This window comes from Megalobrama amblycephala, linkage group LG7 (assembly GCF_018812025.1).
Source record: "Megalobrama amblycephala isolate DHTTF-2021 linkage group LG7, ASM1881202v1, whole genome shotgun sequence".
NCBI lineage: Eukaryota > Metazoa > Chordata > Actinopteri > Cypriniformes > Xenocyprididae > Megalobrama > Megalobrama amblycephala.
The window spans coordinates 7,807,948-7,825,713 of NC_063050.1; the positions used below are offsets into that span (position 1 = coordinate 7,807,948).

The 17,766-nt window shown below is 39.4% G+C and overlaps 1 protein-coding gene across 5 annotated transcripts in view; it reads left to right on the top strand.

Annotated features, from left to right (window-relative positions):
* pex5lb (peroxisomal biogenesis factor 5-like b) overlaps window positions 1-17,406 on the top strand; it is an 85,186-nt gene extending 67,780 nt beyond the window's left edge. For 4 of the 5 annotated variants that reach the window (XM_048195801.1, XM_048195799.1, XM_048195800.1 and 1 more), the window contains 3 exons: window positions 12,634-12,796; window positions 14,723-14,880; window positions 15,029-17,406. In XM_048195801.1, coding sequence (XP_048051758.1) covers window positions 12,634-12,796; window positions 14,723-14,880; window positions 15,029-15,218 — 511 coding nt within the window. In that variant the 3' untranslated portion in view covers window positions 15,219-17,406. Of the gene's footprint in view, window positions 1-12,633; window positions 12,797-14,287; window positions 14,701-14,722; window positions 14,881-15,028 lie in introns of those variants that run through there. The other variant, XM_048195803.1, reaches the window with a different exon arrangement.
* The last annotated feature ends 360 nt before the right edge of the window (window positions 17,407-17,766 follow it).

Below are 17,766 nucleotides of genomic sequence, written 5' to 3' on the forward strand. Positions count from 1 at the left end.
CCTACCAAGAGATCGACTGTGATTTACGAATCGATATTGGTCTCATGAATGCGCAAAACAGCAAGGAGACATTTTAATTGTTTAATAATAAAGTAATGTTTTCTGAATCAGTGTCGGCTGCAAAGATGAAGTTGATATTGACTCATCATCTCCTCATGGACGTGCTAGAGAGAGAATGCACTTCATTCGGTTTAGTCTACATAATCAGAGTAGCCTATTTCTTTTCGTTTTGAATTAATTCATTTTTTTGTTAAAGTAGGTATTTAAAGCTTTCTGTAGATATATTTCTCATGTCTGTGAGGCAAGCAGCCGCTGAGTTTCGGTTCATTTAGCTGACGTGTTCCAGTTCATCACGCCCGCGCCTCCATGTCATGATTATATTGTCTACTATATTTGCTTCTTATTTATTACATCCAGGCAATTGGTTAATGAAACATTGATTAAAATTAAGATACAATTTTTACAAAACGAAATTCACTTTAAAGAAAGGCATTCTACAAAATAAAACGTAATGAAGTGTTTAAAATCATGTCTGACCCTCTCCATGTCTCCCGATATATTGCGCATCTTATGATGCATCTTACTCATGCTGTTTACTTTTCATAATCAAATAGATGCATTTAAAATATAACATAGGACTATTTAAACATAAATATGAAACTACGTTTTCTTTAATGGCTACCATCGTAGCCTATAGTACAGTACAGAGAACTTTCACGTGTGAATTACCCGTCATTTTAATTTTCATATTTTAATTATAATAACACATTTAATTGCTTTTATTTTTGTTCAAATGCTATAATAACACATTTAATTGGTTTTATTTTTGTTCAAATGCTATAATAACACATTTAATTGCTTTTATTTGTGAACAAAAATAAAAGCAATTAAATGTGTTATTATAATTAAAATATGAAAATTAAAATGACAGGTAGTAATAGATTATGACGGAATTTTTACGACCCTGTCCGTCAAAATGACGGACAATGTTAAAGTCTAACGCAACCTCTGCCATGGACACTAACGATATCGTCACAGCTATTTGTCATTTGTGACCTGATCCAGCAAAATGAGTCACAGTGACCCAAATTTCAAAATTGAGATTTTGGTATCAATGGAAAAATGAGACAATAAGCTTTAAAATGATATCCTAGTCAAAGTCATACCTTGAATGGTTTTAAAGATATACCCATTTTAATTATGGTCGTCTGCCCTCTTTTTCCAATTGAAAACCTGAGAAAATCGCTTTTAAAGTTTTTTGCCCGTTTTTTTGTTATCTTTCAAAATCCATTGCATTTAAAGGGATAAACTATTTATTTTACAGCTTAATTTGACCAAAGACATTTATATATATATATATATATATATATATATATATATATATATATATATGCTATTAAACCAGGCTGAAGCTCAAATATTTTAAAGTATTTATTTGAATGAACCCTTTAAGACCTGAAGGCTTTTTTTAGAGTTCTTTTTTATTATTTTTTTCTGAGCGACACACACAAAAGTAAAGACTCATAACTCCAAAACTCTAGCAAGGAGAGTCAAAAGGTAGGTATCATTTGATACAAAACATTTTAAATTTTAAGAAAATATAAATTACATTACATTTGGACATTTTCTTGCTGAGAAACAGCTGATAAAAGACAAAAAATATATATAATTTTAAAAAAATATATTTTCTTTTTTTTATTTGACATGGAATAACTCAGAAACACAATAAGATCGCTAAAAAATTCTTTTTTGGTGATGCTCTCCTATATGTGAGCTGCATCTGGTTCAAATTTCGTGGTGATATTATAAAGAATAGTTTGAAAAATTGTTGTTAATTTTTTCCGCAGCTAGGTGGCGCCAACGGGCGGTAAACTCCGGTCTAGAGGTGCTTCTCAGCACTCTTTAGGAGTTTTTCAAAATGGTTAGATGCATTAAAAAGATGAGATTCTAAGCTTTAAAATGATATCTATTTTGTGTTATTCCACGTTGGAAAACGAACATGGATGGGTCCGGGAACATTGGATACATAGCCTACTGCATCCCGGAGAAATGAGAGACATGTTTTTAGCCAAGTATGTTAAATCATTCCGTGAGTAATATCTTGTGATCAACGCAATATATTATATTGATTTTGGATTCATTTTAATCTTGAGAATCTGCTTTAAATATTGATGTGCGATTTTTATGATCTGTGCATTTTTCATGAAGTTATGAGCACGTGAAATATACTTGTATTCAGTTAGCTGCTGTGCTATTTTTGTTGTAAACGCATATTACTCAGACTCATTAGAGGGTGAAAACAACGCAACAGAAGCATGTTGGAGGCTTTATATGAAAGTTTAAAGTCTTTGGTTTTGTATGCAAAAAGAATTTTTGTGCTACCTATATGGATTCAATTTTTATTGGCTTTTAAAGAGAGACACGCAAATGGGAGTTTTATTTTATAAGGCGCGTTAGTCTGACAGGAGGATGGCTGGACCGATCGCGTGCCTGTCAGTCGAAACGGGGCTTCCCATTGTTAAAAATCAGCGTTTAGGTCAGTGTGTTCACATTTCTAAGCTTTTTGATTGGTTCTATACAACGTGTAACACCATATTTGTAGAGCAGAGATAATGACGTTTCAGGGGATAGGCTACCGGGAAATGCTCATACGTGACGAGAGGAGTTGAGAAGTTCATTTCCAGCGAATTTAGTAAAACCATGTCAAATTTAATAGCCATTTAAATACCTTTACTCAATTATCTGGACTACGAAACTTTGGGAGATTATTTTTGAAAGTCTGTTCTTTGAAATTAGCTTAAAAAAAAAAAAAATCGATTTTTTTCATTGTTTTTCCACATTATCGGCCCATATCTTAAAATAGAACGTTGCGACTTCCGACTCATTTCGCCAGATCGGGTCACATTTTGGTTCATTGATCTGTGTATTTAAGTTCCTGTTTTCCCTGTGTTCATTGTCTGGTCTCATCTTTCCTGGGTTGTGTTGCGGTTCTGCCTGTACCTGTTGGATTTCTCTAGTAAAGACTTATTTGTAGTGATGGGAAACCAAGGCTTTCTGAAGCATTTGAGGCTTTCATCAAATTGTGCCGAAAAACGGTTCATTACTCAAAGCTTTTAACACAGTGTGCATTACTGACATCAGGTGGTTAGACTTGTTTTCTTCACCATATCTAAATCATTGCGGAGCAGATATGGTTTGAAAAAGCACGTGACCAAAGCTTCGTAAGTCTGTGACATACGGAATCACTCTTGTCTTGAATCAGTTCTATCTAATCTGATGTAATCTCATCTAAATTAATTTGTGACAATGAGACCACCACTCACGTCACGTGTAACCTGGTCAACAGATTCACATATTGATCAATAATATCAAATATACAATAATGTGATCATAACTGACGTGAGTAGTTAAAAAAATATTTTGGGTGAGCTGTTTAACCCTGATGTTCTGTTCAGGGTCTCTGAGACCTCAGCAATAAAACATAATTAAATGCATTTTCCTTTATGCATCAGGTGAAGCGCTAATTTTTTCAAACCAGCTGTCTCGATTTTCTGATACTGCATGACGTTCAAAGCTTCAAACGTCATCAATCACGTGGTATTGTCATTTCGATACAAGCATCGGTACAGTGTGTGATACAATAGTGCTTTGAAAACTGCGTCGGAACATCAGAGCCCTGGTATCAACCGTCCCATCACTACTTATTTGTATCGAATCTCCTTTGTCGTGTGTTCCTGTTCAAGCAACCCTGACAGAAGACTGGACCAAACAAAAAGTGATTGTAAGCGTCGCGCTTAAAGTTTTTTCTGTTCCCGTGTTCAGTGTTTTCCATTCTGTTCTTACCCCTGTTGTTACTATTAGGGGTGTAAATCGGACAGTTCATCACGATTCGATACAATATCGATTCTCATAGCCAGCGATTCGATATTTTCCGATACCTCAAAAAGTTCTGCGATACGATTACGATACGATTCGATTCGATTAATATTTCGATATTTTGAGCCTATTTTACACAACCAGTTACATTTTTATTAACTCACAGCTGCAACCAAAATATATAACAAACATTTATTTCAAAATTTCACATCCTGAACCCTGATTGGGTCATCCACAAATAAAAAATTCACACAGTAATCTAATGACAGCTTATGACATGACAACAGTCAAGAAAGTATTTTAGTTCTGTGCTAAAATGTGTAATGTCAAAAAAATTGATAAACAAGGAATACATACACACACACACACATAATTAAAAGACATTTCTTTTAAATGTATAGCGCAGGTTTTTATTGAAGCAACAACATATTATAGGTAGGACAAAACAAGACAGGCTATTAATATTCTTTCATTGTGCAAATTTATTATAAAGGCTCCAATACAGAGCGGAACAAAGCACTTATGCGCATCCCGTGTGCAGAATGATGTGCTTGAAGCAACACAGAGTAACAGTGCGCGGCGCTCTTATGCGGCAGTTTATTGACCATATTCTTTTAACAGTTTTAATTTCAGTTACTGTGTGTGTGAAGAACGATTCATAGCACTCTATTCTCCAGTGTTGTGATCTAACGGACACTGTTTGCACTGTGCGCACTGCTTTTTGCAAGGCTTTAAAAACAAGCAAATTATAAACTTTTGTGAAGATTCAGCACTGGTCCGATCAGCCAGTGACAGTTCCATCTACTGTCCCGAGTGTCTTTCACAAGTTCTGAAAGTTAGTTTAAACGAGAATGCACGCGTTGGCGATAATGCATAGACTGATATTGTGTGAAAATGTGGAGAGTGTTAAAACAAAGGTGCCTCTATAAATAGCCCACAGGTATCGATTTTTTTTACGCATTGCATCGATGCATCGGATCGTCAGACATTAGATCGATGTATCGCTCTATATCGATGTATTGTTACACCCCTAGTTACTATGGACTTTGCACCAGTTCACCTCATGTGCCTTGAGCAGGGAGATCATTCCCTCAAGGAACATTTAACGGATTGTTTGTACCTCGTACCTCTGACCACCTTCCCGGATGACGCCCTGTGCTCGTTTCTGATTGCTGGACTCAACACCTCCACAAGAGCGCAGTTATCCGGGGAGGGACCTCGAGGGAGCTTTGTCACATTCGTGGAGCCCTACTCAGAACCCAGTGCACAACCAAGACCACCCAGACGGCAAGGATCGGCAGCATGAGCCCACCGCAGGCCATGTGAATGAGTCCGCCGCAACGTTTGAGCCAGCGCCTTCAGGAGCGACCGAGCTGAACAACGCGATGGAGCCTGAGCAACACGTGTCTGACCAGGTTTGCGAGCCGACTGCAACATCCATCGCCGAGTGAGTTCTAGTGGACATCGAGGGCATGGAAGTGAGCCCCGCCCACCCTCCCGCCACTGAGAGTGATTTTTTTGGATTCTACACTGGACTACTGTCATTTTGGAGAAATTGAACTTTTTGAACTATTGTCATCGGAATCTGTCAATCATGTCACTAATTCTCTGTCCCCACCCATCCTCCCTTTCCCACCACCTCTCCAAAATAACTGTGAGATTGTTTCATTTCATGTGGACTTCTGTACTACCCTTCAAGATCCTTTTTAGTCCCCGACTAGTTCTGCTACCCTGTCTTCGCTGTCTCCCATCAGCCCCTCTGTTCCACCTCTGCCTCCTCTCAGTGGTGCGCTTACACCACTGGACTGCTGGGAGTCACCTCTTCTTGGGCCTCGGGAGCCCGTGGCTCCGCCTCCGACCTCTGCATGCTCCACTCCACTTTAACCTGACGTCCTGACTCCCACGCCTGCGCTCCTTCCACCCTCGATGTCAGCAGTGACCATCGGGCATTCGGCCTCGCTGGACTCCCTGGGTACGTTGGCTCCACCTCAGTCGGACTTCGCTCTACCTTCGCCACAGACTTATGGGCCGTTCGCTGCCCTCTGGCCCTCCACCCCTTCGGCTGCTGCTAGCTCCGCCCTCCCTCAGACTCCACCTCTGCCCTCGGTCGCTCAGCTCAACCTCAGCCCTCTGGATCCCTGCTTCCACCTCGGGGGGGTCGTTGCTGCGGCTCCGTCGAGTTCATCGAGGTCATCAGTGTCCTGTCCTGTCCACTCATCACCCTTCCGGATGCGAATGAGGTTATAGGCGCTTCTTAAGTCGAGCTTGGAGAAGATGGTGGCACCTCGGAGTTGCTCAAGGGCTGCAGGGACCAGAGGAAGGGGATAACTAAATTTAACGGTTTGGGAGTTGAGATGACGGTAATCAATACACGGCCGCAAGCCTCCGTCCTTCTTTGCCACGAAGAAGAAGCTCAAAGCGGCAGGGGAGGTAGATGGTCTTATGAACCCTTGTTGGAGCGCTTCGTGCACGTGTTCCTCCATGGCCTGCTGCTCCGGGATGGACAGTGGATAGATGCGACCTTTGGGTAAGGTCGCCCCAGGCAGGAGGTCGATGGCGCAGTCCCATGGCCGATGAGGTGGAAGTTTGGTAGCCAACCGCTTACTGAAGACATCCTGGAACGCCCGGTAAGCTGGAGGAAGGGTTACGCTGACATGGGTGTCAGGACTTTCCACTGATGTAGACTGCACTGGAAGCTGCTGGTGGACTGGAGAGGATTTAGGTTTAACTTTACTTGGAGTTATACAGTTCTGGAAGCAGTTTTCACTCCATTTGAGGATTTCTCCAGAGGACCAAAGGATGTGGGGTTGATGCAGGTTTAACCATGGGCGTCCCAGGATGATGTCAGCGGTTGACTCCTCCAGCACCATAAATGTGATGGTCTCCTCATGCAGATGACCTACGCGGAGCGTGAGTGTGGGGGAGAAATGGGGGACACGACCTCGGCCCAGCAGCTTTCCCTGTATCGTGGTGACCCTGAGGTTGACTGGGCAACGTTGGCGACGTGCATTCAGTCTTTGGAGGGTTTGCTGACTGATGAAGTTCCCGGCCGACCCGGAGTCGATGAGGGCTTGCGCTGAAATGGAGGAGTGAGAATTATTAACGTACACCAAGGTCTTTGTGAGATGAGCAGTATGTGGAGGTAACTGAATTGTACTTACCGCTGGGCGTGGAGGTCGAACCGGGCAGGTGGAAATCCCGTGTCCATCTCCCCCACAATACAAACACAACTGTTGGTGAATGCGGCGTTGGCGTTCGGTAGTGGTGAGATGGTGGGTGTCAATCTGCATGGGTTCTGGTGCTGGAGGTGCGACAGATGGTAGAACTAGCAGAGGATTGACAGCGGGCGCGGTGATACAACAGGCTGATAGATGTTGTGATACTCGGACCATTTTCTGGATTAATAACTCGAGACCCAAGGAATCTTCATAAACTACGATGAGTTGTTTTACCTCATGTCGGAGGCCATGGCGGAATGCAGTGATGAGGTCGGTTTCATTCCAACCGATAATACATGCCAGCGTGCGGAAATGTAAGGCATACGAACTAGGGGTTTCTCTCTTTCCTTGACGAATGTTGAAGAGTTGGTCATGGATAGACATTTCGGCTGCGTGTTGACCGAAGACTTCCTTTAAATGATCACAGAAGGCGGAGACAGAACCGGTGACCGGAGCATTCGATTCCCACAAGGACTGCGCCCATTGCAGTGCTCATCCTGAGAGCAAGAAGATGATGAATGCCACTCAGCCTCTCGCATGTTGAAACAGGTGAGAGTTCGCTTCCATGTAGAGTGAACACTGTAACAGAAACCCGCTGCAATCCTCCGCCGCGCCGCTGTATGTCGCTGGTCGGGCCATGGGACTCGCAGAGGCAGCTGAGGAAGTGACGGGTGCCGCAGGTGATGGTGATGGCTGTACGGTCGTGCTAGCCGCTGGTGGTGAAGGGTTGGCGTTCTGCATTAGTGAGGACCGTACAGCTTGAACCAGGGCAGTGAATGGGTCAGCGGTGCGGTCCCCGCCTGTGTCCGGAGAGCTCTGCATATGGTCTGGTCTTCTGTCAGACACAGACGAGGACACAGAGGTAAGTGCAAGTGAGTCAGTTTATTAAACAGAGGTATCGGACACAGGCTGAACACAGGAGGATATCTTGACACGTAGAACACTTAATGGATGATAACTGTTTACTTTCCTTTGCAGGAGGAGAGGACGAGGAAGACGATGAAGACGAGGCAGGAGATGAGGACCAGGCGGAAGACAGGAACAGGTAGGTAATCCACAGGTTAGTAGACGCAGGTAACATAAGAGGTGAGGTACTAGACCAGACAGCGAGTGGTAGAGTGTGGCGTGCTTATATGTGGCTCTGGTGATGATGCACAGGTGATCCGAATTCCGGTGATTGTGAACGAGTGGGCGTGGCGTAAGTGTCCGTGTCCAATGGTGTAGACAGTGCGGTTGTGACAACATAAGCATGAATAAATGATGACAGAATTTTCATCTTTAAGTCCAAACAAGGTAGAAAAAGATTGAACTGGTTATCAGCTTGAATTTGTAAGATGTACAAATATATGAATTCCCTAAATATGAATGATCAATATATTAAATGATTTAATAGTATATTTGAAAATATACAGAAAAATATATTGTGTTAATATATTACAATATATTGAATAATATAAGGAGTTGCCACTTTGCATTTATTGAAAATATTTGACAATATATTTACTAATATATCATAATGTATGTAATTTTATATTCAGTAATGCACTTCATAATATATAGATGTATACTGTATGTGATCAGATATGGTACTGCATGTGCATAAATATATTGCAAATATATTTACTCATGCAGTATAAACACAGAAATATATTAATGTTTAAATATACTAAATATATGTAATATATTTCTAATGTTTTATAATTATTTACATTATAAATTAAAACTCAGACAAACCAGAAACCCTTTTATATTCCAAAATAATATTAAACACTAACAGATCTCCCCTATATTAATATTGAGCAAAACGCATGAAATAACACTTTATTTACTCTCCTTTAACAGTCTGAAGCAAAGAATCTGCTTTAACTTATTCTGTGCATTCACATTTATATGGGAACATGTATGTGCAATATATGTACACAATAAAGGATAAAACTTTATGAATATTACATTTAATGCTATTTTTGTCTTCATTTCTAAATATTTTATATGTATCAATATATAGCCATGCATGGTCAAAGCATATGTTGCAGTGTATTGAAAAATATAAGCACTAGTTTCCTATATATTGAAATGTATTACAAACTCGATTCCAAAAAAGTTGGGACACTGTACAAATTGTGAATAAAAAAGGAATGCAATAATTTACAAATCTCATAAACTTATATTTTATTCACAATAGAATATAGATAACATATCAAATGTTGAAAGTGAGACATTTTGAAATGTCACGCCAAATATTGGCTCATTTTGGATTTCATGAGAGCTACACATTCCAAAAAAGTTGGGACAGGTAGCAATAAGAGTCCGGAAAAGTTAAATGTACATATAAGGAACAGCTGGAGGACCAATTTGCAACATATTAGGTCAAGTGGCAACATGATTGGGTATAAAAAGAGCCTCTCAGAGTGGCAGTGTCTCTCAGAAGTCAAGATGGGCAGAGGATCACCAATTCCCCCAAAGCTGCGGCGAAAAATAGTGGAGCAATATCAGAAAGGAGTTTCTCAGAGAAAAAGAGTTTGAAGTTATAATCATCTACAGTGCATAATATCATCCAAAGATTCAGAGAATCTGGAACAATCTCTGTGCGTAAGGGTCAAGGCCAGAAAACCATACTGGATGCCTGTGATCTTCGGGCCCTTAGACGGCACTGCATCACATACAGGAACGCTACTGTAATGGAAATCACAACATGGGCTCAGGAATGCTTCCAGAAAACATTGTCGGTGAACACAATCCACCGTGCCATTCGCCGTTGCTGGCTAAAACTCTATAGGTCAAAAAAGAAGCCATATCTAAACATGATCCAGAAGCGCAGGCGTTTTCTCTGGGCCAAGGCTCATTTAAAATGGACTGTGGCAAAGTGGAAAACTGTTCTGTGGTCAGACGAATCAAAATTTGAAGTTATTTTTGGCCATGTCATCCGGACTAAAGAGGACAAGGACAACCCAAGTTGTTATCAGTGCTCAGTTCAGAAGCCTGCATCTCTGATGGTATGGAGTTGCATGAGTGCGTGTGGCATGGGCTGCTTACACATCTGGAAAGGCACCATCAATGCTGAAAGGTATATCCAAGTTCTAGAATAACATATGCTCCCATCCAGACGTCGTCTCTTTCAGGGAAGAACTTGCATTTTCCAACATGACAATGCCAGACCACATACTGCGTCAATTACAACATCATGGCTGCGTAGAAGAAGGATCCGGGTACTGAAATGGCCAGCCTGCAGTCCAGATCTTTCACCCATAGAAAACATTTGGTGCATCATAAAGAGGAAGATGCGACAAAGAAGACCTAGGACAGTTGAGCAACTAGAAGCCTTCATTAGACAAGAATGGGACTACATTCCTATTCCTAAACTTGAACAACTTGTCTCCTCAGTCTCCAGACGTTTGCAGACTGTAATAAAAAGAAGAGGGGATGCCACACAGTGGTAAACATGGCCTTGTCCCAACTTTTTTGAGATGTGTTGATGCCATGAAATTAAAAAACAACTTATTTTTCCCTTAAAATGATACATTTTCTCAGTTGAAACATTTGATATGTCATCTATGTTGTATTCTGAATAAAATATTAAAATTTGAAACTTCCACATAATTGCATTCTGTTTTTGTTCACAATTTGTACAGTGTCCCAACTTTTTTTGTTTGTATATCGCATTGTAAATTACAGTATATTCCCATATATTTTAGTTCTGTAAGGGCTATTTTGCTAAATGAGTATGAAATGAATGTGCTTTAGTTTACATCAGTTTTAAGTTTTCCAAACATGGATTATTTGTTTCGGCCACTGCTCTTGCACCTAAAAAGTCCTAAAGAATTTTTATGAAGGCTGACTTAAAGGGTTAGTTCACCCAAAAATGAAAATTCTGTCATTAACTACACACCCTCATGTCATTCCACACCCATAAGACCTTCGTTCATCTTCAGAACACAAATTAAGTTATTTTTGATAAAATCCGATGACTCAGTGAGACCTGCATTGACAGCAAGTTAATTTACACTTTCAAACGCCCAGAAAGGTACTAAAAACAGTTGTGACTACAGTTGTTCAATCTTAATGTTATGAAGCGACGAGAATACTTTTTGTACACCAAAAAAACAAACAAACAAAATAACGACTTTAGTCAACAATATCTAGTGATGGGCGATTTCAAAACACTGCTTCATGAAGCTTCGAAGCTTTATGAATCTTTTGTTTCGAATCAGTGGTTCGGAACATGTATCAAACTCCCAAAGTCACATGAACCATTGATATTTCGAAACACTTATAACGTAATGAAGACACGTTTACTGAAATCACATGACTTTCATGCTTTGAACCACTGATTCGATACAAAAGATTCATAAAGTTTCAAAGCTTCATGAAGTACATTTACATTTACATTTACATTTATTCATTTGGCAGACGCTTTTATCCAAAGCGACTTACAAGTGAGGAATACAACAAGCGAGTCGTCATGACGAGGCAAATAGACAAGAAGTGCTCATAATACAAGTTATAGGCAGTGCTCAGATTATCCTAAGCTACAATAGAGAGGGATTAGAGGAAGTGAAAGGATAGGAGTAAGAAGTTTTTTTTTTTTTTTTTGTTTTTTTTAAGATGAGGTTAAGTGCTCACGAAAGAGATGGGTTTTCAGCTGTCTTTTGAATATTGCCAGGGATTCCGCATTCCGGATGGAGGCAGGAAGATCGTTCCACCAGCAAGGAACAGTGAACGAGAACGTTCTGGAAAGTGATTTTGTGCCTCTCTGTGATGGTACCACAAGCCTTCGCTCCTTTAATGAGCGCAGGTTTCTGACGTAGACCTGAGCGCAGGTTTCTGAGCGCAGGTTTCTGCGCAGAGCGCAGGTTTCTGAAGTAGTGTTTTGAAATCATCCATCACTAGATATTGTTGAATAAAGTCATTATTTTGTGTTTTTGGTGCACAAAAAGTATTCTCGTCACTTCATAACATTAAGGTTGAACCACTGTAGTCACATGAACTGTTTTAAATATGTTTTAGTAGTTTTCTGGGCATTTGAAAGTGTACATTAACTAGCTGTCAATGCAGGCATTACTGAGCCATCGGATTTTATCAAAAAATATCTTAATTTGTGTTCCGAAGCTGAACAAAGGTCTTACAGATGTGGAATGACATGAGGGTGAGTAATCAATGACAGAATTTTCATTTTTTGGTGAACTAACCCTTAAAACCCTAAACCTTAGGGTTTAGTCTCAAAATGGGTGCAGGGAAGTAGCTGCCTGTGGATCAATGAGAAGTCCTGTCCTTGAGAAGCCAATGAGAAGTGTCTGTCAGTTGTCCTAGCATCCTTACCTGATGGTGTTGGACATTTGGTGCTAGTTCACCAAGATGCAATCGAAATGTAGCAAACCTTTTTCCACTGCTGTAGTAAGAGTGGGGCCCAGTCATAAAACTTGGTGCTGGAATATGCTGTGCCCTACACTATCACAATTATGACAATTTATATCATCATATATTTATATATCATATATGTCATCATATCGCCCTGCTGTAGTTCATGATGTGTTGTGTGTAGCTCTCAGCTAGTGGAGGTGTTGGAGCTGTATCAGGAAGCAGTGCAGAACACTGAAGGGGTGGACCCTGACCTCCAGACAGGCTTGGGTGTGCTCTTCAACCTCAGTTCAGAGTTTGACAAAGCTGTGGACGCCTTCAACGCCGCACTGTCTGTTCGACCTGAGGTAAGCCAGAAAGTCCTATTCATCACTATTTTTAATGCTACAGATCTTTTATTTTCTCAGAGCTGTCCTAACAGCACTCTGGGCATTTTTAAGCTTGTTAAAAATATATATATAGCAATCTGTAATGCATATTAATTTAGTAGTTCATGCATACAAACCATATGCATTATTTGGCTGCAGGGTTCTGTTTTGTTTTTTGTTTTTTTGTTTTTTTTAACAATTTTGAAAAGAATTTATTATGATATGCCATTGTGGTGCAAGATCCCCTTCCTCATTGCCTGCTAAAAAATGTACAGTTTAATCATGATTTCCAAATCAAAGGCAGTCACTCAAGCTAGTTGACTGAGCTTGATAACCAAAGGATAACTGAAAACACACACACACAAAAAATTAGTTTAACCACTTTTAGCTTTGTTAATATAATGTGGTATGTAATTTAAGGTATAATCCATGGCTAGCTGTGCATTAAACGATTTTAATGCACGATGTGGAGGCAAAGAACCACCTTTCAGCCAGTCTGAATCAAGCATTCAGACAGACCATGGTATAAAAAACATTATTTAACATACTTTATGATTAACGAGATAACGTTGTTTTCAAAAATAAATGATGGGCTTTCATGTCATTGTACCTGGAAAAAATTGTATTTTTTTATTAAGCTGATAGTGTAACCTTTTCTACTTACTGTTAAATGTATATTTGAAATTGTATACAAAATTAAAGTTAAAAATTCATCTTTTTACTTCAGCTTGTAATGATTTTGGAAATTATTTTTTCTGAAGCATTCAGAATATGTTGTCTTTTATTATTAATTAAAATAAATATCAATTTCCGTTTTTTTAAATGCATTTTATGTATAATAGTTTTATCTTTTATTATCATTATTATCATATTTTATTATCAGCTAATAAAGTTTAATTTTTAAACTTATGTTACATCAAAGGATTAGTTCACTTTCAAATTAAAATTAGCCCAAGCTTTACTCATCCACAAGCCATCCTAGCTGTATATGACTTTCTTCTTTCTGATGAACACAATCAGAGATATATTAATAAATATTCTGACACATCTGAGCTTTATAATCGCAGTGAGCGATACCAACGAGTATGAAGCTGAAGAAACTGCATCCATCCACATCCATCCATCATAAACATGTACTCCACACGGCTCCTGGGGGTTAATGAAGGCCTTCTGAAACTAATTGATGCGTTTGTGTTAAAAAAAAACCATATTTAACAAGTTATAAAGTAAAATATCTAGATTCCACCTTCCGTATTCAAGTTACGGAACTGGCGTCGCATCAGTTAAGCTTTTTCCGTAAGTTGATTATGGAAGGCGTAGGACGTAGCCTACGCTTTTTGAACTGTGAGAGGCATTGCGCTTTTTTCCTAAGTTGAATATGGAAGGTGGTCTGGCGGAAGCTAGATATTTTACTTCATAACTTGTTAAATATGGATTTTTTTTTAACACAAATGCATCGATTCATTTCAGAAGGCCTTCATTAACCCCCAGGAGCCGTATGGAGTACATGTTTATGAAGGATGGATGTGGATGGATGCAGTTTCTTCAGCTTCATACTCGTTGGTATCGCTCACTGCGATTATAAAGCTCGGATGTGTCAGGATATTAATATATCTCCGATTGTGTTCATCAGAAAGAACAAAGTCATATGCACCAAGGATGGCTTGAGGGTAAAGAGTAAAGAGTAAAGCTTGGGCTAATTTTAATTTGAAAGTGAGCTAATCATTTAATTATGGTAGGTTGACTTGTGCTTATTGTAATGCTTTGCTTTATTTTAAAACACTTTGAGATATAAATAAAGTTTAATATAACATAATAATACCACCTTGTGACCCCCTAGTGGTCCTTGCTGGTAAACCCTTGTCCTAGACTGCCCTTTACTCTGCCAATTCTGTGTTTTCATAGGACTATCTACTGTGGAATCGGCTTGGGGCCACACTGGCAAATGGGGACCGCAGTGAGGAGGCAGTGGAGGCCTATACCAGAGCCCTGGAGCTCCAGCCAGGCTTCATCCGCTCGAGATACAACCTCGGCATCAGCTGCATCAACCTGGGGGCACATCGGTAATGAACTGAACCAATGAGCAAGGATTAATGGAAAAGAACTGTATGTCTCCTTAGTGTGGATACTAAAGCAGACTAAAGCAGAAGGCTGAACAAATAAAGTCTGAAACTTTATTTCAATGTTTTAACTCTCTCTTTTCTCTTGCAGAGAGGCAGTGAGCAACTTCCTGACAGCTCTGCACCAGCAGAGGAAGAGCAGGAGTCATCAGGTGATGTCCAGCAACATCTGGGCGGCTCTGCGGATCGCCCTCTCACTCATGGACCAGCCAGAACTTTTCCAGGCAGCAAGCGTGGGAGATCTGGACCTTCTAATGAGGGCCTTCAACATGGACATGTGATCAAACTCGGACCTGTGAAATCTATTATTCACTAACAGTAGGCATAAAGTTAGGCTCGAGTGAAAACAGGATGTCAATTTAATATGCAGAGTGTGCACAGCTATTTTTGTTGTATTTATGGGCAGCCTTTGCTTTTCAGAGGCCACTGAAGAGGGCGTTTATATTCTATAGAGCACAAACAGAAGAGGTACGTGAAGGTTTTTGAAACTAGAGGAATACATGACAGAAAAAGAGAGCAAAAGCACTTTTTCTTGATGTTAGTTATATTTTACTGTAATATTTTTAAGCTTATCTGAAAACTTTGTATACTTGAGAAAAATGAACCAAAACTTTGTTGGGGAATATGGGAGGATTTTGTTTAGTTTATGGATTAGAATTGAATATTAATCTTCAAAGAACCTAGCTATCTGTCATGGCCAGTTCAGATCTCAAGAACCTTTGTTCTGTGTTTTTCATGTTCATTTTACAATGTTAATTCACATTCCTCACCACAAGGTGGCGCTGTTGTTCCACTGAAAAGAGCATAGGCTTATAGCCAATCAGTTCATCCTCTACCAAACCCAGTGATGTCAAGTTTAATGTGAGGAATGACACTAGGGCTGCATCTGAAATTGCATACTCTCTTGAGTAGGTAAGTAATTACTTCCCGGTAGCTAAAAAATAAGTTCTATACAGATTTGAATATGTGTAGTATGAATGTAATCCGGACGTACTACATTCTCAATGCTGTCATTGTCATGTGACTTGCCAGTGTAAGTTGCATCGCTTCACTGTCATTCACAAATCCTCTCCCGTGGGCTTATGGGATAGTAAAGTGTCCATCGAATCTCACCATAAGTATTAGGTCATCCGGGTACTTTTTGGCCACTCTTTTATGAGTACTGTGAATTCAGACATACTTAATTTGTCACATACTGTTTTTCTCCTACTATATAGTAGATAGTAGGGAAGTATGCAATTTTGGTTGCAGCCTAGCTGAATTTGACTTTAGGACACAACACCCTCTCAGGGTGATCTACTGTATACCCAGGTGTGCAGGCAGGGCGTGTTCCCCAGGCCATCTGTCTTCCAGCAAGCCCCTTTTAATACTGTGTGCTCCGGGGCATTCTGGATCAGGGCTCGGTGGGGAGCAACTTCAAAGACTCTGCATGAAAGGTCACAGCAAAAGCAGTATCATGTTGAAAGTGAGCGAGTTCATTTAAGACCGTTAGCCCAAACATTTAAAGGGGCCGGATACATTCACAAAATCTATGAACAACAACATCTTGGTCATACAGTTGAGTCGTTGGGCCTGGTAAGTTTGAAGTGCATTTCATGAGACTGAAATCCCTTTATTGTGCATACATATAACAGTTTATAGTGAAGAAACCATGTGCTAGAACATTATGATTTCAGCTCATTTGTATAGTATTAGGCTGGATATTTTCTTTGAAGAAATAACTATGCAAACCACCATTGTGTTTTATTTTATTTTTCTAAATTTACCAAAAAATCTTAGTGGGTGACCTTATTCAGATTTGTCTTTATAATTTTTACACTATGCATTATTAGTTGGAGTCAGAGTAACAGGAGTGAGCTGAGGTGATTGAAGGGCACTGAATGAGACACAGTGTTTAAAGACATAAATAACATTAATAACCTTAATGATTTTGTTTGAGAAAAGACAGATAAAATTGCTTCATTAGATGCATCTACAATTTAAATCTTACAGAAGATTTGGAAAATCTGATGATTGCATGTGATACAGAAGACAGATTTTCCTCTCTTCATGGTCCCTTATTTTAACTTTAAAGTGAATGTAACTACTATAAATGTACATTTTTGACATAAAGCAAAATTCCAACACCAAGCATACTATATATGACAATATTTAAAATCATATGCCATGTATGAGCACAGTATGCGGGCATTAATGACACTTGTCTTGTAGTAAATCACACTAGTTTTGCTATGATCAGAGCTGTCATGTAACTATAAATATAATTACTGGCAAAAAAAAAAAAAAAAGTAGAATAGCAGAAGGAAATGTATTAAATTTTTATTCATGTAAAATAGACTATTTCATGGAATGAACAGTCATAAAATGTATGCATGTCTACCCATCAAGTATCATCTTTCAGTCTCTCCTACATTAACAGGTAATATAGCCAAGATGCATTTATAACCTATTTATTAAAGTTGTATTTTAGAAGAACTGAAATATGATGTCTCTTTTTTTCATTTCAAAACTAAGGGCACATGGTGATCACTGACCTGTAAATGATCTAGAAATAGTATTACTGGAGCACCCCCCACAGGCGCATACTAAACACCGCTTTCCTTTTGTCTGGAGTAATGCAGTGGTACAAATGTCACCTTTAACCAGTGTTGGGCACTGTTACTTTTAAAAGTAATCCATTACAATATTGTGTTACTTCTGTTGCTTTCTCTCATCTGGGCTGGGCTTGCTTGTTTGTTTTTTAATAACAAAAAAGTTCTATTTTTGGCAAATGTAAAGGCCTTTTCACACCAAAAGTAAAACGAATAAGAAATGAAAGAAATGCAAATT